Consider the following 26332-nt stretch of genomic DNA (forward strand, 5'->3'; position numbering starts at 1 on the left):
TTCCCAGCAGAAAGCATACCTGAATGAATGCTGCTTATCAATTATTCAAATATCCTTGTCAATCATAGGTACCTAAAATTTATAACTCTTGAGAATGTTCTAACATTACAGCCAGTTCTGTCACAGTGGGAGACACATTTGTCATCTCAAGCTGTTACTGTGAACATATTTTTCCAATGGAAGCATCAATATAAACATACTTAGGTGCTTCATCCTACCTAGTACTACATACCTTAGGTGCTTCATCCTACCTAGTACTACATGCTACAGTATGACATAGATCCATAAACACAAATAACACTTTCTCTAAAAATCCAACAGCATAAAATAGAGATCCTATCTACCAAATATATGAAACACAAAACTTTTATTTATTTTTTGGTATGTGCCCTTAGCGGGAACCGAACCCGGCCAGGACTCTCTGGTCTGCTGCAGGCCAGCGCTCCAACGGCTGAGCCAAACCGGCCAGGGCTGGAACACAAAACTTTCAGAAGAGCATACAAAACTCAGAAGTTATTGATAGTAATAGTTCCTGAGTTTCCATTAAATAATTGAAAAGTAGAATATAATATGAAGGTCAGAAATAAAACAAGATGATATGGATAGTACAAGGCTAAAGACAAATAAAGAGTCCCAAGAGCCTGGCAGGTGTGCCTGAGTTAGTTGAGAGTCTTTCCATACAACAGGTTTCTGGTTCGATTCCAGTCAGGGCACATACCTGAGGTTGTGGGATTGGTCCACAATAAGTGGCATGCGGAGGTAGCCGACTGATGTCTCTCTCCCTCTCCCTTCCCCTCTCATCCTGTTTAAACTTGATCTAATTACAGTTGACCCTTTAACAACATGGGAGGTAGGGGCATCAACCTCCCACACAGTCAGAAATCCAACTAACTTTTGACTCCCTCAAAACCCAGCTGTCCCTCAGTATCCCCAGGGGATTGGTTACAGGACACCCTGTGGACGCCAAAATCTGCCATGCTCAAGTCCCTTATATAAAATGCATGGTTGACTCTCTGGATCCTTGGATTCTCAAATGCAAATCAATGTACATCCACAGTTGGCTGAATCCAGAGATTCGAAACCTAAGAACACAGAAGGCCGACCGGACATTAACTAAAAAACACCTATGTATAAATGGATCTGTTATGTTTAAACTTGTGTTGTTTAAGGTTCTGTATATAAGAAAACAATCAGAGAAATCCAAATTTAGGGACAATCTATAGGACTCATCAAAAGTCAATGTGTGAAGAATAAAGAGTGAGATGAATTTTAAATCAAAAGACACAAAAGAGCTCTGGCCGGTTTGGCTTAGTGGTCAGAGTGTTGACCTTTGGACTGAAGGGTCTCATGTTCGATCTCTGAACAGCTGGGGTTGTGCAGGAGGCAACCAGTCAATGTCTGTGTCTGTCTGTCTGTCTCTCCCTCCCTCCCTTCCACTGTCTAAAAAGATCAGTGAAAAATATCCTCAGGCACAGCTGGTGTGGCTCAGTGGCCGAGTTTCAACCCATGCACCAAGAGGTCACCAGTTCGATTCCCAATCAGGGCACATGCCCAGGTTGTGGACCTGATCCCCAGTGGTAGTGGTGGGGGAGGGCATCGATGTTCTCTCTCTCCCTTCCTCTCTCTAAAATAAGAATAAAAAAAAAAATTTAAAAAGAAAAACACCCCCAGGTGAGGATTAACAGTAAGCAAACATAATTAAAATAATAAACAAAACACACTTTTTAGAAAAGGAGAAAAAAGGTCACCAAAATAATACTTTTAACCTTAAGCCTGCAATAACTATGAAGAACCCAGAATATTTTATTCTACATTTTTAAAATGTTTTTATTGACTTTAGAGAGGAAGGGAGAGAGAGAGAAACTATGGGCTGCTTTCTGCATGCCCTCCACCAGAAATCGACCCCTGCAACCTGTTCAACAGATGTTCAACGGAGTCACACCGGCCAAGGTAAACCCAGAATGTTTTAAATTGATGTTAGGAAGGAACACATATGACTCAAATATCCTGACAGTTTCTCTCTAGATTTAAAAACATTTTTTTAATTTACTGATTTGATGGGGGGGAGGGGGGGATAGAGACACTGATTTGTTGTTACACTTATTTATACACTCATTGGTTGTTTCTTGTATATGCCCTGACAGGCGACCGAACATGCAACCATGGCATAGTGGGACAATGCTCTAACAGAGCTACCCAGCTAGGGCTTAGATGTCTAATCATAATGTATCCAATCTATCTCTTAGAAGTGCTCCCAAGAATAATTTAGGGTTAAAATAATATGGGTGAGACCTGATAGCATTAACCATTGTAAAAACATAAAAGACAAACATTTTAGTTTGCTAAGTAAATGTAAATATAGTCAAGTAAATTGCTTTTGTTCACAAGTGGGATAAAAATTTATCGTGTTGGGGAACACAACAAAAGTCTTACACTGTTGAGGGAACACAATATAGTCCTAGTGTGGATTTAGGTCCAAACCTGAAGTATCCTAAAATAAAGACCATCAGTGGAAGAAAACAGAAGTGAAAAAACCTTGGTTTAGTATTTCAAAATCGTAAGACACATCAAAAAATTAAGAAAATAAAGGTATTGACACTAACTTGATTAATTAAAACTGTGTATTTCTTTACTCCTCTGATAACATGATACTGGGCTAAGGCAAAGTTGCAATTCCAGAGTCATATTTCTGATCACCATCAAAACTATTATATTCAATGATAAGATTTATAATGATAGAAGCCTTAAAAGATCACTTTAAGCACCTGAAATACTTATAATAAAAAACCCCAAACATAACCCAAAAATATAAAGTTTTATTTAAAATGATAAATTGCTTAAGATTCTGGTGTGAAGTGAAAAGGCAGTCACATGTTCATAATATGCAATCAATACTTCTTTTTATCCCCCCCCACAAAGACTGTTGAGAAAATTACATGACTCAGTAACAGTGATTTCATTTTACTATTTATTTCCTCTACTTATTATCTAGACCAACGATTTTCAGCTGGTGTGCCTCAAGAATTTTTAAAATATGCAATGCCAGACTATTTAGCCAGTAGTACCGACCTCTTTGTCCTTAGATTGTCAAATAAAAAGATGACAACAGTTAATACAACAATAGCCATCCTGTGTGAATGCCTTGTCTTAAATCATAAATATATATAGATCATATAATAAAGTTGCATATTGGTCACGTTACATGATACAGTTGCCATCTGATTGGTCAATTCTTGGTATCTGGTTTCCTAAAAAGTCACTTTGGAGCAAAAAAGGTGGGTAATTATCATTTGCGGGGGAGAGGCGGGATAAATCAATCAAAATTATACCTATCATGTTTTGTCGCATCGGCAAAAATTTATTTTTTGGTGTGCCGCAGAATTTTAGTAATTAGTTTATATGTGCCGTGAGATTTAAAAAAGGCTGGCCTTGGCCGGTTTGGCTCGGGTTAGAGCGTCAACCCGCGGACCAGAGAGTACAGGGTTCGGTTCCTGCTAAGGGCACATACCTTGGTTGCAGTCTGTCCCCGGGTTATGCAGGTGTCAACAAGTAGATGTGTCTCTCTTATATCAATGTTTCTCTCTCTCCCTCCCTCTCTCCCTCCTGCTCTATTTGAAAATAAAAATGCAAATATGTCCCTGGGTGAGGATAAAAAAAAAAAAAGGCTGAAAATAACTGATTTAAGCTTTAGGGAACTCAGGAAAAAAGAAAAGGAAAATACAAGGGATACTCTTCAACATAAAGATAATGTACTATTTTATTTGTTTTTGTTAATCCTCACCGGAGGATATTTTCTCACTGATTTTCAGACAGAGTGGAAGGGAGGGAGGGAGACACACACACACATATCAATTGGCTGCCTCCCAAACGACCCCAACAGGGGCCAGGGATCGAACCTGCAATCCAGGTTAGGGTATGTTTGGGAGGCAATTGATTGAGATGCCTTTCTCACATCAATGTTTCTGTCATTGATGTTTCTCTTTTTGTTTTGTTTTTTTAATCCTCACCAGAGGACTTTTTTCATTTTTTTGTTCAGAAGGAGTGGGGGAGGGAGAGAGAGAGAGAAAGAGCGAGAGAGAGAGAGAGAGAGAGAGAGAGAGAGAGAGAGAGAAACATCAACGTGAAAGGAACACATCGAGTGGCTGCCACCCACACGACCAACCAGGGCCAGGGACAAACTGCACCCAAGGTACGCGCCCTTAGCAGAAATCAAACCTGGGTCTCTCTGGACCACAGGTTGACACTCTAACCGCTGAGCCAAACCAGCCAGGGCTGTCATTGATGTTTCTCTATCTCCCTCCCGCTTCCTCTCTAAAAATTTTCAATAAAAAAATATATATATTTTTTAAAAAGGGGCTTTATTTTACTTTTTTTCTGTATTGATTCTAGAGAGAAAGATAGAAACATCGATGAGAGATAACATCGACTGGCTGCCTCCTGCATGCCCCCCACTGGGGATTTGGCCCACAACCTGGACATGTGCCCTGACCAGCGACCTCTGGGGGTGCATGGGTTGACGGTCAACCACTAAGCCACACCGGCTGGGCAAAGGGGCTTTATTTTAAAAGGAAAAACACTTCACTATTAGGCCTTTGCCTATTGGGGTTGTGCCTGATGAACAGAAACGATGAGAATGTTCTAAACTAAAAAGCAGTATATGTTGTCTTTTTTTTTCTTTCTATTTTTTGTTCAGGTAGAGTGGGAGGGGGAGAGAGGAAGAGAGAGAGAAACATCGATGTGAAAGGGACACATCGAGTGGCTGCTACCCGCACGACCAACCAGGGCCGGGGACGAACTGCAACCGAGGTACATGCCCTTAGCGGGAACCGAACCCGGGTCTCTCGGGACCGCAGGCCGACGCTCTAACCGCTGAGCCAAACCGGCCAGGGCAGTATATGTTTTCTTTATAATGGTTTTCAAAATGGGATCTAAACAACAAAAAAAATACTGAGGTATTCTTGAAGTTTTGGTTTATAATAATGATGATTATTACTAAAAAGTCACCATTAACAGTAAAAGGTAGATAAAAATTCATTTAGTTTCAAATTTAATCCTAAAATAAAGAAAAGACACTGAGAAATGGGGGAGGGGGGGATCCCAAGAAGCTAACTTTCAAATAATTCTGTGTATACAAGTATAAACAAATGCACTTACACAGATGGCACAATAGGAGATATAAAGAGCTAAAGTAGAAACTACATGCAGAAATTTTTTAATTAATGGAAAATATCCAATTATACAAATGAAAAATCCAGGCCAGCGACAGTCAACTGCATTGGGTCAAGAACCTAAAATTCAAGGAAGATGCATACTTATAACAGGAGGGAGAGGGAAAAAAAACCAAAAACATTCTAAGTAAAAAAAAAAAAAAAAAAAAGCTAGAAGAGGGGAAAAAAGAAGACCCAGGTCTCTATTTTTAACCCCTTTTAGTATACTTTTAATACTACACAAGAGCTTGAATACAAGCCTGAAAAGGCAGGATGGCTCTTATCCTAATTTCTGGTTCCGTTTTTTAAACACACAAAATAATTGTTTAACAAGTTAGCACTGCTTGTTATAAAATAGTGCACACTTCCTTAAGTTAAACACAAGAACCAACAGATTACATTTTTGAAAAACTATGCCCAATTTTGTTTCCTAATTTAGAATTAAATAATTGGCATAAACTAAAGCCTACTGCAAATACTAATAGAAGGATGAAAATCAAATTTCAGCCCTGGCCGGTTTGGCTCAGCGGTTAGAGCGTCGGCCTGCGGTCCGGAGAGACCCGGGTTCGGTTCCCGCTAAGGGCACGTACTTCGGTTGCAGTTTGTCCCCGGCCCTGGTTGGTCGTGCGGGTGGCAGCCACTCGATGTGTCCCTTTCACGTCGATGTTTTTCTCTCTCTCTCTCTCTCCCTCTCTCTCCCTCCCACTCTATCTGTACAAAAATTGGAAAAATGTCCTTGGGTGAGGATAAAAAAAAAAGAAAATCAAATTTCACAGGAAAAAGAATGGTGAATTGATTATTCGTAATTAAACCAGTATCTAGTTACAGAAGAACTTCATAACCACAAACAATTTTAGAATAAGAGTCAAAATGCTATTAAGAGTCATGAAGTTACCAGCAATGGATCTAAACAAAATGGTTTAGAGGTTCCACTGCCTAACAGCAAAGAGATAATCATAGGGCAAATCTCCTTTGTTTTACCATAGAATTAGAGAAAACAATACACCACTAATTAGGCTATTACAACACCGCGCACTCTCCCCCCCTCCCTCTCACTCATATCATAGGGAGAGGTAAAGCAAACAAGTGCATTTAATAAAAAATTTCAAAAGGCACACTATTCCTGCTGCCAGATATGTGAAAATCGATATTAACACTATCCATGTTCATTTCTACACATTTCAAACCTAAAGAATATTTCAAGCCAAAACACAACAATTTTTTTGTGCAGTTTAAAATAACAAAAAGTGGCCGCCCAAGAGGAGCTGGGGAGGATGGTGGCCCATGAAGCTCGCCAGATAACTCAGCGGCGATGTCCAGGAGACAGGCGGATGAGGCAGTGGAGGCGGGCCCTCATGCACAGCAAGGAGGCCTGGGCTTCGACCTCTCTCTGGTTCCTAGGAGCAGGATGGTGGCCAGCGCGGGAGCAGCGGCAGCAGAGGCAAAGGCTGCGCATCTCATCTCTCTCCTCCCCATCAGCTTAAACCAGGGAAGGTCAGGCAGACCTGGCTGGAGACAGGGTCTGCTGCCGGAAAATGGGAATTCTCTTCACCAGGATATGGAGACTTTTCAATCACCAGAAGGGCCCTGCTAAGAAATCCATTCCACAAATACACCCATTGCTCCGATTTCGGTTGGGGATGGAGAAGATTTTTTTGTCTGACGTCCCTGAGCAGTAAAGCCTGGCCTTTAAGCCCTTCTCCTCCAGCAATCGACTTTGCACAGCATGGAGAAATGCTGGGGTTCTCTGGGATGAAGGTTATAGGTTATGACCCCAGCAGCACCACTTAGCAACCAATGGTGGCAGAATGTGGAAAACCAGAAATCGCTCTTCACTTGTCCAATACCCCTTAGGGTTATGAACCTTCCCCGCACGACCCTCCCCCCAACTCTCTTGTACATTCTGAATAGTGATGAGCCTCTTCCATTTGCCATATTGATATCGGTGTTTAAAGTTAAGCTTAAGGTAATTTTCCTACTTGTGTTGCTTATTTATTTAACTTGTATTGTTTCTGTTTTGTGTGTGTGTGGTTTGTTTTTTGGTTGAGTTAAAGTGCTTGTTCACTCACATCATTTAAAAACCATACCATATGAACCATGGGTAACTAGCAAGTTACTAAGTATGAAGTGTGTTATCATATAGGGATGCTTAAGTTAATCTAAACTAAGATACTGCCTTGAAATGCATACCAGGTTTATTAAAATTTATTATAAAATGAGTGTATAACATTAGGGAAAGCATACAATTTTAACAAAAAGCTTCTATGGTTATTAAGATACAATACAGTTAGTAGTGTACTTTTGTTTCTTTTTAACTCGGGTTGAGTGATTCATCATTCCTGCTGCCAATAACTTAGCTTGTGTTTTTCTCTTGTGTAAACTGGTAGTTGTGTTACATCCCAAGGTTTTCCAATAAAGACTTAATAAATGGTGGCATCTATTATGTACAACCACTAACCCAACCTCCTACTCCATGATTCAGCTTCACCTATGTGAGACGGTGACTGGAAGGTAGCAGAACTGGAATTTGTGATCTCTAATGTATCATTTACAAAAATAAAGACAGCATAGATCACACGATACTAAATGGAAGAACAGTATTTCCAATTATTTTTCTGATGAGGAGATTTTTCATAAAGTAGATAAAACCAGTTCTAATCCTCACTGTCTGTAGCTAGTTGTTTCTGTTGGGAGAGGGAGTAGGAACCAGTCACTTACTTAATTAAACTCTCTGGGTCTAGGTGTGCTCACCTAGCACACCAGGGATTTTTGACTATGTGACTGTGGAGCCTGCAGATTTTGCAAACTTAATCTCTAGGTGTCAAATATTGAAATTTACATTGCTATAAAATTGGTGGCGCTTATACTGGTAAGATCTAGTTTTAACATCCATAACTTTGTATTATTTTCAAAATGAAGCTAGTTTTAAGTGTGCTGTGAAATTTAGTTTGCTTGTCAATGGACTCTAGTACTGCATGAAAATTAGATATCTCCACTTTCTATTTTGAGTCAATGATAAAATTATTTGTATTTGTAACTTAAGAATGAATTAGAGCTTTGCCAACAGCTACTTGCCAGTAGCAAAAAATAAGTGTGCAATGTTACCACTACTAAAAATCTACTAATACGGTGTTCTTATTACTTGTATTTGGTGGTAATTTTTATCTGGACATTTACTTCAGTGCTGGGAAATTAAGAAGAATTAGTGAAGTTAAGCTCTAGAAATTTAGATATCAATACTGTAAAAATGTGAATGAATGATTTCTATTCTGCTAAAAACACAAAAACAAACAAACAAACAAACAAACAAACTAACAAAAGCCCAGAAACCTAACTATCTATCCATTAAAGATTGCTTTATACAGTGAAACACTATACAACCATTAAAAAGGACATATTGAGTACAAAAAGTGAAAGATGGCCACACTGTGTTAAAGAAATAGCCTATTATAGAATAGCACATGGCATTTCATTTCTAGAATTTAAAGTTACATATGCATAAAAGGATTAAGGATATAAACCAGTAGCAGTTGCCTCTGGTATGTGGATTACAAGGGAACTACAATCTTTTTTTAAAGTTACTTCAAATATTAATCATGTAACAAAAAAATTAAGAAGGGTAGGGGAAACAGGTACACACACAGACTAAATCATCAAAGGAGTTAATCCTACTATTACATAGCATTTACAGATACAATCAATATCACATTTGCCACTGGGAGGATGCAAACTTACTCATGTTGCTCATGGGCCGCATGCCTTGGGGAGACTGCCCGGACTGCTGATTCTGCTGATTCTTTGCTTGTACCTGGGGCTGGGTCGGCATCTGATTTACTTGATAGGGTAGTCCAAGGGCTGCATAGGCTCTTTCTATAGAGCTGGGGTCAATCTGACTAACAGTGCTTAGGCTGGGTGTAGACTGTTGACCCACCCCTAGAGAGCTAGTATTTCCAAGTCCAACTGGTGCTCCAGTCAGAATTGCTGTACAAGACAAAAGAAATGGAATTACAACATTAAAGATGGTTCAATAAAATAAAAGGACTAACATTTAATAGGATTTTAAAAACCACAAAATTACTGTTTTTTGAAACATCTCAGTACATGCATCTTTCCCTCCATTGTTTCCTTGGAAAAAAAAATCTAGATACAGAACTGACTGGTCAAAGCAGACGATTGGCATGAAATGGCTTTTGATCCAAAATACTCAAAAGCCTTCCTGCAAGTTGCATCACAGTTCCCAGCAAAACAGCATATGAATGCCTTAGAGCCATACAAATGTCAACACTAGGTAGCATTTTCCTGCTAATGTGATGGGAGAGAGAGTATTTCATTTACTTTAACAGTGAACTTTTGGTATCTCCTCCCTCTAGTGAATTTTCTGTTTCCTAGTTTCAATTTTCAACTGGACTATTTATGATTTCTTCATTAATTTATGAAGTTTAATTCCTTTCCCACATGCTGCATTATGTATTTCCAAATTTGTCTTTCAATCCTAAATGCTCAATTGTTTCTAGAGTAGAGGTGTGGTAGCTGCACTTAAATCTTTCTACTCTTGACTTGCCTTTTCTCTAAGAAAAGTTTCGCATAATTTCAGGGTTCTAAAAAGAATTTCCATTTATTCCTCTTTAAATAATTTCAAATTATCTAAATATTTAGGTAATAAGAATAGTGGAGTAACTTGCCCAATGTTAAAGCAATACTCTTTTAAGTTTTCATGAATTTAAAAATGAAGCATAAATTCATTTATCATTTTTATAAAGAATGATTAAGTTTCTGGATCTTATTTTAGGTAATAAGCAGTTCAATTCTAACCTCATTAATATGAAGTTAATGAAAAGTGAAAAAACAATTAGGCAGTAACAGTAACTTCACATAATCAAATACTCTAAATCCCACCATAGTGCACTGGGGAGAGTCTAGGAATACTTTTGGTATAAAAAGCTTCAAGAGATTCAATCACTTACACTGTTGATTTCTCTTATCCCCAGCATTTTTAAGGGGGAGACACACAGGACAATCATGCCTTGTACAGTTCTTCCAGTGTGAAATGATTTGTCGAGAAGATGCACAATGTGCCACTAAAAAGTAGAAAATTACTTTTTTAAAATGCATGTTATATTTTTACATTTCTATCAGTTAGCTTATTGATCACTTAACAAATGCCACAGATGTTAACTCATTGCATCTTCTTTTTTTTTTAATCCTCACCCGAGGACATTTTTCCATTTTTTGTTCAGGTAGAGTGGGGGGGAGGAGGGGAGAGAGAGAGAGAGAGAGAGAGAGAGAAACATCGATGTGAAAGGGACACATCCGAGTGGCTGCCACCCGCACGACTGACCAGAGCCGGGGACCAAGGTACGCGCCCTTAGCGGGAACCGAACCCGGGTCTCTCAGGACCGCAGGCCGACGCTTTAACCGTTGAGCCAAACCGGCCAGGGCTCATTTCATCTTCTTAACAGCCCTACAGGGTAGCTATTACTACTATAGTTGAGACACAGGCAAAAACTGGGCAATTTGCACAAAGTCACAGAATACCTAACGTGGGATTCAATCTCAAGCAGTCTTAACTCCAGAGCCCATATTAAAATAATAATAATAATAATAAACACCTTTTTTTACTACTTAACTAGAGGATGTTTTGTTTTGTTTTGTTTTTTAATCCTCATCCGAGGACATTTTTCCATTTTTTGTACAGAGTGGGAGGGAGAGAAAGGAAGAGAGAGAGGGAAACATCGATGTGAAAGGGACACATCGAGTGGCTGCCACCCACACGACCAACCAGGGCCGGGGACAAACTGCAACCGAGGTACATGCCCTTAGTGGGAACCGAACCCGGGTCTCTCTGGACCGTAGGCCGACGCTCTAACCGCTGAGTCAAACTGGCCAGGGCTGTTTTGTTTTTTAAAGTGACTTTTAGAGAGGGAGAGAGGGAAGGAAGAGAAGAGAGGAAGAACAGAGAGAGAGAGAGAGAGAGAATGAAAAAAAACACTGATGGGTTACTTTCCATACCTGCCCTGACAGAAGATGAAACCTGCAACCTAGATATGTGCCCTGATCAGAAATTAAACCTGCAACCTTTTAGTGTATGGGAGTCACCTGGCCAGGGCCAGGGCCCATATTTTTCACCACCAAGCAGTGCAATCTACTTCATTCTTTATTTATTTATTTATTTATTTATTTATTTATTTATTTATTTATTTTTGAATCCTCACCCGAGGACATTTTTCGATATTTTGTTCAGATAGAGTGAGAGGGAGAGAGAGAGAGAGAGAGAAACATCGACGTGGAAGCGACACATCGAGTGGTTGCCACCCACACGACCCAACCAGGGCTGGGGACAAACTGCAACCAAGGTACGTGCCCTTAGTGGGAACCGAACCCGGGTCTCTCCGGACCGCAGGCCGACGCTCTAACCGCTGAGCCAAACCGGCCAGGGCAGAAATAAGCTTTTTTTGTTTGTTTGTTTGTTTTGTTTTTGGTGGTATGTGCCCCTAGCGAGAACCGAACCCGGGAGTTTCTGGTCCGCAGGCCGACGCTCAACCGCTGAGCCAAACCGGCCAGGGGTACTTCATTTTTTAAAAACAGATTTCTCATGATTCCACAAATACACAAATTATGTCAGATAACACTGTTTTATTTTTTTCTTTTCACCCAGACATTTTTGCATTTATCTTCAGACAGAGCGGGAGAGAGGGAGAGAGGAAGAGAGAGAAACACTGATGTGTGAGAGATACATTGAGTGGTTGCCACCCACACGACCCCAACCGGGGCCAGGGACAAACTGCAACAGAGGTACGTGCCCTTAGCCACTAAGGATCAGCAGGAACCAAACTCGCGACTCTCCAGTCCACAGGCTGATGCCCTAACCGCTGAGCCAAACTAGCCAGGGCAATTGTTTTACTATTGGGTTACATGATAGTTGGCAAACCCTCAATAATATTTAAAATATGCTATGCTGGTGAATCAAACTCAGTAAGGATCATCACCAAAAGGAAGTCCTTTAAAACTTTCTTCTATCACATCCCTACATATTCACTCACAAAATAATACTATATTTTAGAATATCCTACTATAGAGGAAGACATTAACAGTAAAGGAGCCTCAAAATAGAGTTGACCATATCTTATCTCTTCTCTCTGATGTAAATATTAATTGCTGGGCACACAAACCCTTTAAGCTCACTCACCTTGGCAGGACTTGCCTGACTGGCAGTGCGTCATGTGATTTAGGACGTTCTTCATCGTACGACAGTGGGGAAGGTTGCACTGCCTCACCTCCCCGTTCGCCTGCTCCCGGCGCTGGCACTTGTGAGCATGCAAAAGGAGAACAAGCTGCTGCTGGATTAATTTGCGCTTCTCTGGATCAGCTGTGTGGGCTCCAGAACCCATCCCTTGGGCTACCGGAGTCACAAGGCCTGGCTGCTGGACCTGAGGGGCCTGCTGTTGGCCCTAACAAAGAAAACAATAAAAAGACACACTTAATGTTAGGTGTCATAATGTGCTAATTTTTAAATAAGTATGAACATAGACATTTTCAATTAAAACCTTTAAGAACAGTCTACTATAAGCCAGACTCCTTTTTTTTTTTTAAATCCTTACCCGAGGACATTTTTTCATTTTTTGTTCAGAGTAGGAGGGAGAGGAAGAGAGAGAGAAACATCAACATGAAAGGTACACATCAAGTGGCTGCCACCCACATGACCCAACCAGGGCCAGGGACAAACTGCAACCAAGGCACATGCCCTTAGGGAGAACCAAACCCGGGTCTCTGGACCGCAGGCCACCGCTCTAACCGCTGAGCCAACCCAGCCAGGGCATCAATATACCTAATTTTTTAAAATTACAGATGTCAGTCCTTTGACACCCTCCTCCCTGCTTCTGCGCCTCCTCCACCACCGTCCTGTTGTCTGTGTCCATTAGTTATGCATATAAGCTCTTTGGTTATTTCTTCCCGTCCACTCCCCCACTCTGATGTTTGTCAGTCTGTTCCCTACTTCCATGTCTTTGGATCTATTTTTTTTTTTTAATCCTCACCCGAGGACACTTTTCCATTTTTTTTTTTTTTTTTGTACAGAGTGGGAGGGAGAGAGAGAGAGGGAAACATCGATGTGAAAGGGACACATCGAGTGGCTGCCACCCGCACGACCAACCAGGGCCGGGGACAAACTGCAACCGAGGTACATGCCCTTAGCGGGAACCGAACCCGGGTCTCTCCGGATCGCAGGCGGATGCTCTAACCACTGAGCCAAACCGGCCAGGGCCACTTTTCCATTTTTTGTTCAGATAGCGTGGGAGTGAGGGAGGGAAAGAGGAAGGGAGAGAAACATCAATGTGAAAGAGACACATTGAGTGGTTGCCACCACACGACCCAACTAGGGCCAGGGACAAACTGCAACCAAGGTACGTGCCCTTAGCAGGAATCGAACCTGGGTCTCTCTGGACCGCAGGCCGATGCTCTAACCGCTGAGCCAAACCAGCCAGGCCTAGATCTATTTTATTTAACAGCTTATTTTGTTCATTACATTCCACAAATAAGTGAGATCATGTGGTATTTGTCTTTCTCTGATTGGCTTATTTCACTCTTCAGGTCCCTCCATGTCATTTCAAAGGGTAAGAAATCTTTCTTTCTTACAACTGCATGGTATTCCATTATGTAAATGTACCACAGCATTTTTATCTACTCATCCACTGACAGACACTTGGGCTGTTTCCAGATATTAGCTATTGTAAATAGCACTGCTATGAACATAGGGGTGCATATATTCTTTTTGATTGGTATTTCTTCTTAGAATATATTCCTAAAAGTGGAATCACGGGGTCTAGTGGCAGTTCAATTTTTACTTTTTTGAGGAAACACCATATTGTTTTCCAGTCAAAACTTTCACTGTAGCAACCCCACTTGCTCCTATGTGGACCAGCAGCCTATTGACCAATACCACAAGTGACAAAATACCATGTGAACTGAAAGAAGGGTACAACCTTCTCAATCACAAGGGCCATCCATTACATTGTAATATGTATAGTAGGAGGGATGAAAGTTTAACATAATTCTTTAGTTAAAATGCCAGTTTAAAGACAAATTTGTAAATAGATTACTACCCACCATGTTGGGCATTCCTCCACCAGGAATTGCCTTTTTGTCCATTGCAAATGGAGATAAGTTATTTGGTAGTATAGACTTTGCCTGAATCTGGAGACCAAGGCCACTGGCTCCAATCTGCTGTCCAGAATTCTGAGTGTATGGTGAACCGTATGGATTAGGGTTGTTCATCATCCCCATCTAAAAATAAGAAGAAAAAAAAATTAAATCTTTTTTATTAATCCTCAACCGAGGACACTTTTGTATTTATCTTCAGATAGAGCAGGAGGGAGAGAAGGAGGGAGGAAGAGAGAGAAACATCGATGTGAGAGAGACACACGGAGTGGTCGCCACTCACATGACCCCAACTGGGGCCGGGGACAAACCGCAACCGAGGTACGTGGCCTTAGTGGGAACCAAACCCGGGACTCTCTGGTCCGCAGGCCGATGTTCTAACCGCTGAGCCAAACCAGCCAGGGCCATCTCCACTTTTAATGCATTAAATGCACTTTTGTTTAATGTACAAACTATGGGGCTCAATAAATCCAACTCAGTAACATGTCTATCCCTAAATATATCAGAGTTTAATATATCAAAACATTTGAATGCTTATTTTAGGCATTTTGTTTATATAAAAGGTACAAAACTGGTAGGATTAGGGAATATGTCTTTTTGTATTTAGGAACACAATGGCACAGTGATTTTTAAAACTTTTGAATCTGAATCTTTTATATAGAGCACATAAACTTAAGAGTCCACACCATTTCTTGTTGTCTTAAACCTAAGTTCTTTATTCATTAAATTACCTTCTTGGCTCTTAACATAATTTGATTTTTTTTTCAGCCTCTATGTACTTTAAAAAGTAGCCCTCCACCCATGTTTACGTAAGTCCATCTGGAGCCATCATACTATATAATAATTAATTGAAACAGCATTAATTATGCAACAGCCAAATGTTTTGGTGATAACAATGATGCAAGCTACTTACAATTCTATTCTTCCATGTAAGATCAAAAGTAAGTCAATCATTGCATACTAGAAACATGCAGCAAACACTCAAGAGAAAGTAAGGACTCTACAGCTACTACTGCCCAATTAAAAGGAGTCATATAAGATTTTTATCCTTCTCAGTCAGATCCAATTCTATCAAGGGGTCTTTCAAATTCTACCTCTACACCACCACCCTCAAACGCTTCCCACGTATCCATGCCCATGTCCACTGTCACTGTCTTAATTCAGCCCCTCATTGCGGCCTATGTAGACTATGTCCAACAGGTTTTCTTGCCTTCCATCCTCAATTAATTCATAAGGGGGAAAAAACGCCATGGTATACTAGAGCCTTCGTGGTGTGCATGAGGCCTGACTACTTCTTCATAGTATCCAATAACTTGCAAATCTGAGGGCATGCTTCTTAAATCTCTAGTATTTGTCTTAAGCTTTTCCTTTTCCCTAAAATTAGGTAGCTGTGTAGCTTCCTTTCCTATTTGACTCCTGAATGCTAACCTATAAAGGAAATAAAATAGTCAAGTTCACAGAGTGGCAGTCCTATTTTCAGGGTTTTTTGTTGTTGTTGTTGCTTACTCAGTTAGAACAACTAAAACTAAGAAGCAGCTAGATTCTACTCATCCTTTAAGATACATTTCAAGTTACCACCTGTGTGAAGCATCTGTTTATTGTCCTAAACAGCAAAAAGCTCTCTTTCTACCATGGTACAAATGTTCATGCCTTTATTTATAATACAATACGGGTGACAAAATAATCTGTTAAAATGCATGTCTCCATTCCCAGACCATGCACAGAATGAAAAGAGCCTTAATTAATTTATCTTTGTAGCACCACCACCCTAAACCGGATTTACAAAAGAGCTCGTTATCTCAGGAAAACAAATTATAAAAGTCATAAAATAAATGGCATAAACCTCTGTAAATAAAATTCAGTTCTTTAAATTACATGCACTGTCTATACTCTGCAAATTTCTATGAATATGATATTTTTATCAGATCAAAGGTTTGCCTGTAGTGGAAAGGCAAAAGAATAAGGAAAAATATTTAAAGTATATTCACATTTTCCAGATAAGATTGAAGACTATGAGTTAAGTAATTTGCCTAGTGATGAAAGGGAATGAGACTGAAATGGCATGGTTTGGGTGAAAGCATAAAAGAATGGGGCAGCCTAAATGAAAAGCATGCAGAGTAAAAAAAACTCATTGATTCAGATTCCAGTAACTGGAATTTCCTAGGTGTATCTGGCCAGTAAGATTATATGGACAATCAAATACAGAAATAGGCTTCAATGCATGTTCAGGTGTCTTTTGGTAGTTTCAAATGTGCTGCAAATGCTCCTACATATGCTTTTAAAGTACTAATATTTATCCTAAAATAATTCCAATAATATGCACGCTTACACCTGGGGGAGTTATAGTTCATTTAATTTTGTTTATTATTCACATGGAAATTCATGATAGACATAAAATGAAAGCCATTCTATCACAGAACCTGCAATGACAGGCCATAAAAAAACCATCAGACAATAAGTTAAAGCTTTTAAGAGTCCATTATTTATGTAAATAAAATGTAGAGATTTGTAAGCTGCCTAATGTCTCATTAATAAGCATAATGTCTTTCTTTATTCAAATACCACATCCCAGCAGAATCTGGTCCTTCACATTTGTTCACATAGTTACTGCCTTGCCTGCCTACACCAATCAAGTTTCAATTAATTTCTGACATTGCATTATCTAGAAACTCCCAAGTTCACTCTCGAGCAGACTGGTCTACAAAACACAGACTGCACTGACTGCTGGTCAGTTGGTAATATCCATTCCTCACACTTCCGTCACTCAGACCCAGATTCAGGCTTTAGTTTTACCATCTTCCTCAGAGTTCTCAGAGTGAGGAAAGTAACCCCAATCCTCACTACTACCTCACCAAACATAACAGGAAAGGAATATACTGTATTTAATTCCTGCTACACTATAATTACTTGATCTTGTTTACTTCTCTATAGCTAATGTCCAAGTACTCATCACCTACCTGGACCAGCAGTAACTGAAAGGGCAAAAGACCAGAAGCCACAAACAGTTCTAGGAAACTAAAACAAAAATGACCTGCAGAGGGATTATTTATTCTTACTTGAAAAAATTTTTTTGACTCTACAAATTGTTTCTATGTTTTCAATATATTAAAAGCAGAAACCTGGGGAACAAAGAACACAAAAAACACACTAGTGACAACCATTGATAAATAAAAAGAAGTGCCCAAAATATAAAGAACATAACAGTTTAGGAACATTTAACTCAGGGACAAAAATCCCTTAATAAGACTTGTAGGAACCACAGCAACACAATTATGTGTGACTCAAAGATTCACCAAATAATAAAACAAATTAAATTGCATTCAGACATTTTCTATTACCTACTGGATTCAATAAATGCCCACGATGTGTATCTGTATACAACTTTAATGCCAGGCACTATGGTAAGCACTGGGGGTATGCTGATAAACAAGGAGGACTAGGGATCTCTCAGAACCTACACCAAATCCTCAACATTAGTTTTCAGGCTCATTCCCATTATTCCTATACCAGTGCCTTAGTTTAGGCAGCCTCGTCATCATTAGGGACCATTCCTCTTAAATTAATATCATAGCCCGTCTGGTGTGCTCAGTGGTTGGGCATCGACCCAGGCACTGAAACGTCACTGGTTCAATTCCTGGTCAGGGCACATGCCTAGGCTGTGGGCCTGATTCCCAGTGGGGGGCATGCAGGAGGTGGTCAATCAATGTTCTCTCTCATGGATGTTTCTATCTCTCCCTCTTCCTTCCCTCTCTGTAAATAAAGAAAAAAATTGTACATTAATATTGTACATCTAAAACTACATGCAATCTCGACTGTCAATTTGGGCCTAAGACCTTCCTATTTAAAATCCAGCACAGTATGTCACTTAAGACCTTCCTCTCTTTCAACATGGATTCTTCCTCCCTGTCTTACACCTCATACCCCTCTAACTGGTCCTTCCTTCCTCCCTGCTTCACTCCTTCCCTATCCAAGGATACCCAAGTTCTGAAACAAAGCTGCAACAGATTAATCATTGCTCTTGATGTACAACTTTAAAGGTGAAGTACTTGTTAACATCACAGGTCAAACACCATCAAAAACTGATGGTGCCCTCGCCTGAGTGGCTCAGTTGTTTGGGTGTTATTCCATGCACTGAGAGGTGGCAGTTTCTACTCCGGGTCAGGGCACACGCCCGGGGTTTCAGGCCAGTAGAGGGAGTGCAGCAGGCAGCCGACTGATGTTTCTCTATCACATCAATGTTTCCCTCTCTCCCTCTTCCTAAAAATAAATTTTAAAACCTTAAAAAAATTTGTGATTTAAATTATAAGTAAAACAGTGCCCTACTCCTAACAAAGGTATTCTCCCAATGAGCCTTACCCTTAATTTTTTTTTTCATAGCACTTACCTGGAATAAGTAAATTTACATGTTTTATGAACACTAGAAAATAAGTCCCATGACTAAGTTTATTCACTGCTCTATATTCAGCACCAAAGCTAGGACTCAATAAATATCTGATCAATCAGTGAAGAATTACTGTCTGTCATCCCTATTCTCCTCACTGGAATATAAACATCAGGAAAGCAGGGACTCTTAAAAAAAAATTTTTTTTTTCTTTATTGGTTTGAGAGAGAGAGAAAGAAGAGAGAACAATGACTGGCCACCTCCTACATGCCTCACACTGGAGATTTGGCCCACAACCTGGGCATGTGCCCTGACTGGGAATTGAACCAGTACCTCCTGGTGTATGGATTGGTGATCAACCACTGAGCCACACCAGCGGGGCAAGGCAGGGACTCCTAATTCCTAGGACCTAGAAGCAGTACCTAATAAATATTTTACCTTGTGCTTCTGGTTTTCACTCCAAATATTCTAAGTAAACTACATCAATACAACAACACAGAAGTGCCAGCAAGGGATAATCTATAGTATAGGTAGGGATAACAAACAGAATTCCTTCCCATGTTTAATGTCTATATTCTTTATCATGTAGTAAAAAAAAAAAAAAAAAAAAAAAAGTTAAGGGTTTTTTTTTTAAATGTTTTTTTTTATATTCACCTGAGGACATTTTTTTCATTTTTTGTTCAGATAGAGTGGGAGAGAGGAAAAGAGAGAGAAACATCGATGTGAAAAGGACACATCGATGGCTGCCACCCACACAACCAACCAGGGCCGGAGACAAATGGCAACCGAGGCATGCGCCCCCAGCAGGAACCGAACCCGGATCTCTCTGGACCGCAGGCCAACACTCCAAATGCTGAGCCAAACTGGCCAGGGCCATTAAAGGTTTTTATATATTTACATGTGACCCTAGTTCCTGCACTCCTTGATTCATGCCTATGTCTTAATTTCATTTTTTAACTCTTACCCATCATGATTCCCAGGAACACAGAAATCCTAATGCTTATCAAATCACTCCTCTAACAGAGAAAACTTTCTCTTACCTGTTTGTGAAAATCTTACCCATTTCCAAAAGCACCTTTCAAGCAAAGCCATCTCTTTCATTCACCAAATATTTTACTAACTACATGCCAGGCAGTGACAACTATAGTGTGGTACTATTTTAAGAAAAAGGAATAGCCCTGGCTGGTTTAGCTCAGCAGTTAGATCAGTGGCCTGTGGTCCAGAGAGACCCGGGTTCGGTTCCTGCTAAGGGCACGTACCTCGGTTGCAGTTTGTCGCCGGCCTTGGTTGGGTCGTGCGGGTGGAAACTGCTCAATGTGTCCCTTTCACATCGATGTTTCTCTCTCTTCCTCCCACTCTATCTAAACAAAAAATGCAAAAGTGTCCTCGGGTGATGATTAAAAAAAAAAAAGAAAAAGGAATAAAATACACAGGAAAACTAAGGCAGAAAAAATGTTACAAATGTATTTATAATGTATTAATTATATAGAGAGAAGACATTTTAAAGTTGGTTGTTTTGTTTTACAATATGTTTTTATTGATTTTTTTAGAAAGGGAGGGAGAGAGAGCGAAACATTGATGAGAGAGAGAAACACTGATTAGCTGCCCCCTGTACATCCCCTACTAGGGATCAAGCCTGCAACCCAAGCACGTGCCCTAACCCGGAATCGAACTGGGACCTCTCAGTCCATGGAACGGTGCTCAATCCACTGAGCCACACCAGCTGGGCACATTTTAAAGTTTTTTAAAAAACAAACTTAGCATTCTCTAATTCATAAAACTAAGAAAGTACACACTGGAACACTTGGAATGTTAGCTGAGGTTTCATAGTAAACTAATATACCTTAATTTCCATCAACTAATATGAAAAAATAACATTTAAAAAAATCTTATAATAAAGAATGATCTCTTAAAACTTGAAACATTCAAAGCAGTGGTAACAAATGAAATCTATCTGAATACAGTATTATGCCAGCTATCTCAAAACTGTGGTTTTATAAGAAGGCTAAAGTGGGCTTAGAAATAATATGAAAATATTCTAATACTTGTGCCAAAGAGGACAGTAATTAGCTGGCAATAATTTGGAACAAACTGTGAAGGTATATCAGTCAGTGTAAAATGTTTTACTTAAATTTAATACAATAGCTTCATAAAATTCGTGACAATACAGTAGATCCTTGGCATAAAATATGTGCAAAATGCAACACAATGTAAGAAAATTAAATAAAAATAACACTGGAATACTCAAAAACACACTGACAGTGCACACAAACCAAAACTGCACTTACCTTAAGAGGCTGGGGGCCTCTCAATCCTGTTTGTCCTCCCATCTGGGGAGAACCTTGCTGCAGTGGCTCAGTCATTAAGTTGCCAGCATTTCCCATGCCTGGGTTTGGGTACTGCATATTAGGTCGCCCCCGGCCTGCTCCAATTGAACCGTTCATGACTTGATTAGGCATCATTCCCTGTCCATTGCCTGTAGTCAACATTCCAGGATTCATGCCAGCATTCATTCCTGTATTCATCCCCATGGCAGGTTGATTTACTGGACTGTTCATCATACCTGTTGCAGACGGTGTGGGACCCTGATTTGGTCCACTAGAGCCCATTCCCATGTTGGGGATTGGGCTTTTGACCATGCTATTTATCAAACCTAATCCAGGACTGTTCTGTTGGGCCTGGTTGGCCAAGCCTTGACCTGGGCCACCAACCCCCATATTGAGGTTAGGGGAACTACCAGACCGTAGCAATTCTGACAGCTGTTTATGTTTAGAGGCTGCATCTTGTACTATGCCAAGACTTGTCTGAAGCTGACTAATATCACCACCATTGGTTAGTCCCAATTCTGTAGAGTTGATTAATTCATCTGGTAAGTCATGCTCCAAGTCAAACAGAGAACCAAAATCTGAAAGCAAGAGGAAAGATAATGATTAAAGTTTGACAAAATCAAAATTAAAAATTGCTCTATATTTTGTTCTTAATAAGCATTAAATTTCTATACCTCACTCTATGGAATACTATTTGTACTGCAGTTTTTCATGATATACAAAAAAAAATTTTTTTTATATATACATATTTTAAAATAGGAGAATGTTTGATTATGCCAACAAGTTTAAACACTTAATGAATTGTACCTAAAATAACACCAAGGAAAAAGGACTAAATCTTAGTACAAAACTCATTATTAATGAGTTGCCAAAAATTTGTTGATTGTCATGAAAAAAGATGTACAAATAAGTTATATAATACTCCAGAATTCCTTAGGTTAAAATAATTTATCAATATACAAACTAATTCAGAACAAAAGATTTAAACTATCATCATAATAAAGAAAACTGATACAAAAGACCCGTCATATACAGAACATTCAGTGTGAGAGCTTCATGAAGCAAGGGGCAGACTCTACCAGTCTTTTTTATTCTTTATTTATTTTTTTTCTTTTGTGGTATGTGACCCTAGCAGGAACTGAACCCGTGACTCTTTGGTCCACAGTCCAATGCTCAACCGCTGAGCCAAACTGGCCAGGGCTTTCTTTATTTTTATCTTTATTGTAGTAATGTGTCTACCATTCTTTGCCAAGTTCTATCACAGTGCCTGCTACAAAGTAGGTCTTCAATCTGCTAAGAGAATTTGCTTTCACCTGACTTCCGCCTACAGATTAGATGTCCTTAACCAAAATCCTATCTAGAAATAGGATACAAAACCAAGCCTCTAGCTCCTTCAACAACACAAAAATCACCCCCACAACTACCCAGCTTCCACTCCCACCAAGAAGGATGAAATTAAGAGATTAACCCAGGATTTCTCAATCTTGTTACTAAATATTCTGGGCTGAATAATTCTTTATTGTGATGGAAGAAAGAGGCTTCCTTCCCTTGTCCTATTGCATTGTTAAAATTGTCCTATGCATTATTAAAATACTCCACAGATCCCTACTTTCTTTTCTCAGTGTCATTAGTAGCTATACCCATTTGTGACAACCAAAAATGTCTTCAGTATCACTGTCTCTTGGAAGGGGAAAATTGCCCCTGGTTAACCTGTTGACAGTCTTAACTCATCATACACACACACACACACACACACACACACACATATATATGTATGTATGTATGTATGTATGTATGTATTTGAATTTTCTTCCTTTTTAATTCTCTAAGTACTTTTCTCATTAAAAAGGCATTGCTGGGTATTTAATAATTAAATATACTAGAATCTACAACTGACTGTCCTGTTAAAAATAGATCATCCCTTAAAGACAAGATACCATTTTAAATGATCTATTTGGTCCAATTAATCTTGCCTTTTTTTTCATCCTCACCCGAGGACATTTTTGCACTTACCTTCAAATAGAGAAAGAAAGAGAGAGGGAGGAAGAGAGAGCGCGACACATCGAGTGGTTGCCACCCACACAACCCCAACCGTGGCTGGGGACAAACTGCAACTAAGGTACGTGCCCCTAGTGGGAACTGAACCTGGGACTCTATGGTCTGCGGGCCAACACTAACCGCAGAGCCAAACTGGCCAGGGCTAATCTTGCTTTTTTAGTACAGCTCCTCTTCTATGTGCCTTTCCTGTTATAGCATTCTATCACAGCATTGAAATTATTAGTGTGCCTTTTTCTCTCTCCCTTCCCCACTGCTCCCCACTCCCACCTGTGCACCCAGACTGTGGCTCTTTGGAAAGCATGTCTTATCACTTATAGGCCAACTCCTTGCCAATGCCAAACACAATTAAGCATTCTGATCTCTTTTTTGTTAATCCTCACTTGAGGATATTTTTTTCCACTGATTTTTTTTTTAAGAGAGAGTAGAACGAAGGGGGGGAGGGAGAGGGAGAGAGAGACAGACAGACAGATAGGCATTGATTGGCTGCCACCTGAATGAGCCCTGACCAGGGCCAGAGATGAAACCTGAAACCCAGGTACATGTACTTGATCAGGGATCGAACCCATGACCCTTCGGTCCTTAGGCCGACACTAGAACCACTGAGCAAAACCAGCTGGTTCTTTGAAGGAGTAATAAAGACAAACTTGGTGCATGGGTCCTCGTTCAACCACTGAGCCACACCAGCCCAGCACTCCTTAGCTATTTTGATTGTGCCTCAAATTTCTGGACATTAACAATTCCTAAATGCCATCAGCCATCACAGGTATCTAATTTGGCACTGCTCAAGGAGTCTAAACACCTGGATTTAAACCCAAGTCTTCAAGCTGACCTCATTTAGCTGTCACTTTCCAACTGTGAGCTCAAGTTACCTTTCTCTCAAAAAGTAGTGAAAAACTTACTTCTCCTTCCCTCCCTCCCTCATGGAATTGTTGTAAGAACCAATGAGATGGCTCTTAAAGATTCTAAAAGACTGGCCCAGCTGGTGTGGCTCAGTGGTTGAGCATCGACCCATGCACCAAGAGGTTGCCGGTTCGATTCAGGGCACATGACCAGGTTATGGGCCCTATCCCCAGTGTGGGGAGTGCAGGAGGCAGCCAATCAATGTTCTTGCACATCGATGTTTCTCTCTCTCTAAAAATCAATAAAGAAAAAAAAAATTTAAGTAAAAATAAAAAACAGCATCAGCAACAAATTTCATGATTAGTAAATGTGAGACAGTTAAACATTCTCCCTCTTGTTACTTGGTCTTTAAATAAAATTACAAAACACTGTTCTCAGAGACTTTGTGTTTTATTCTTGTCTCTGCTGCTGACAATGGATGATGAAAAACAAATGTTGGGATAGATGTTGTTTATTCACAATCTCTTGGCTGCTCTCAGAATTAAGGGAAGTTAGGACTGTGGTCACACACACCACACACACACACTTTAAATCCTGACATTTTCAAAAGTAACACTGAGATTCAAATGTTCTTCTGCTTTTTTATCCCAAACTGTAGATTACACTTATTCCCAAAAGATCTTTCAAACTCTATAAAGTTTTTCAGCCAGCTCCTTCTTGTTTCTTAGCCTTTCAATCTGGTCCTCATTTGTTTGTTCTGGCCTTTCTGTAGGAAAAAAAGAATTCTAAAAGATTGATTCTAAAGCATAGAAATGTGTAAATTTACTGACCCTCTTTTTTTTGTTAATCCTCACCCGAGAATATTTTTTCATTGATTTTTAGATAGAATAGAAAGGAGGGAGGGAAATATTGATGTGAGAGAGACACACTGATTTGCTGCCTCCTGCACCACCCCAACCAGGGCCAGGGATCAATCCTGCAACCCTCTAACCACTGAGAAAAACAGCCAGAGAATATTAAAATAAAATAAAAATCAAGACTGGCTGGTGTAGCTCACTGGTTGAGCATTGACTCATGCACCTGGAGGTCGCCAGTTCGATTCCTGGTCAGGGCACATACCCAGGTTGTGGGCCAAATCCCCAGTGGAGGGCATGCAGGAGGCAGCCAATAGCTGTTCTCTCTCATCGATGTTTCTATCTCTCTTGCCCTCTCCCTTCCTCTCTCTCTTAAATCAATAGAGAAAAAAAAATTTTTTTTAAATAAGCTAAAAATCAATTCTATACGAGTAGGACTAAGAGTACTAAAGCTTTAAAACCTAGTATGTGGAGTTCATTTTTGCCATCAAATTTCTAATCTTTCCCCATTAGATCTTCTACAAAGGCTTCCCAGAAAAAAAACCTGGTATAGTTAGTTCATGAGCAGCCTATTGTAAAAAGGCTACTAAAGTAAGAGATTGTATCTTTAGCCAAAGTTTGTCATAAATAGTCAATTAAACCTAGGAAGTCCCAAACTAAAAATAATACATATGAAGACGCAAAAAATAAATAAAATTTTAAAGGCCATAATTAAATAAATCCTATTAAACAGTGGGTTTTAGTATTGACCAGCCTCAATGTAGTGCCTCTTACCAAGCTCCTCAGGTTCTTCCTTTTCCTTCAAGGAAAGGGAAAAAAATAAAAGTTCAAATAAATCATCTTTTTAGGCTCCCATCTCAACTTGCCCTTCACAGGGATTAGTTTAAATCAGCTGAATAAAATTTAGATGTTCAAGAAATACAAGCAACTGAATGAAAGAGTTCTGTAACATAATAGTTTGGGCTTTTTTTTTATCCTCAACCGAGGACATTTTTCCATTTTTTGTTCAGATAGAGTGGGAGGGAGGGCGGGGGGGGGGAGAGGGAGAGAGAGAGAGAGAGAGAGAGAGAGAAACATCGATGTGAAAGGGACACATCAAGTGGCTGCCTCCCGTACGACCCAACCAGGGCCAGGGATGAATCGCAACAGAGGCATGTGCCCTTAGCGGGGACCGAACCCGGGTCTCTCTGGACCGCAGGTTGATGCTCTAACCGCTGAGCCAAACTGGCCAGGGCTAGTTTGGGCTTTTTAATTCCAGAAAGACAACTGATCTGAAGAATTTTAAACAGAAATATGATATGAACAAATATGCATTTATTAGAGCCTACTAAGACAAATACAACGAAGAATGAGTCAGACAGACAAGTCTAGAGTAAGTGAGACTGGTTAGGAGGCTGCTGCTAGAGAAATAACAAAAGCTAACACTAACTCTGGAGCAGAAGTACTAAAAGGGAGCAGAGGTATCAAAAAGGCCAATCTAAAGAACTCATTTGTAACTATAAGTAGAGAGTT

The 26332-nt window shown here is 39.9% G+C and overlaps 1 protein-coding gene across 4 annotated transcripts in view; it reads right to left on the minus strand.

Moving 5' to 3' along the window:
- EP300 (E1A binding protein p300) overlaps nucleotides 1-26332 on the minus strand; it is an 87490-nt gene that overhangs the window by 45400 nt on the left and 15758 nt on the right. For all 4 annotated transcript variants that reach the window (XM_036252359.1, XM_036252358.1, XM_036252361.1 and 1 more), the window contains 5 exons: nucleotides 21030-21646; nucleotides 14310-14486; nucleotides 12394-12655; nucleotides 10172-10285; nucleotides 8943-9188 (listed from right to left, as the gene is read on the minus strand). In XM_036252359.1, coding sequence (XP_036108252.1) covers nucleotides 8943-9188; nucleotides 10172-10285; nucleotides 12394-12655; nucleotides 14310-14486; nucleotides 21030-21646 — 1416 coding nt within the window. The remainder of the gene's footprint in view (nucleotides 1-8942; nucleotides 9189-10171; nucleotides 10286-12393; nucleotides 12656-14309; nucleotides 14487-21029; nucleotides 21647-26332) is intronic.

Source organism: Molossus molossus, unplaced genomic scaffold (genome assembly GCF_014108415.1).
Source record: "Molossus molossus isolate mMolMol1 unplaced genomic scaffold, mMolMol1.p scaffold_m16_p_10, whole genome shotgun sequence".
Classification (NCBI taxonomy): domain Eukaryota; kingdom Metazoa; phylum Chordata; class Mammalia; order Chiroptera; family Molossidae; genus Molossus; species Molossus molossus.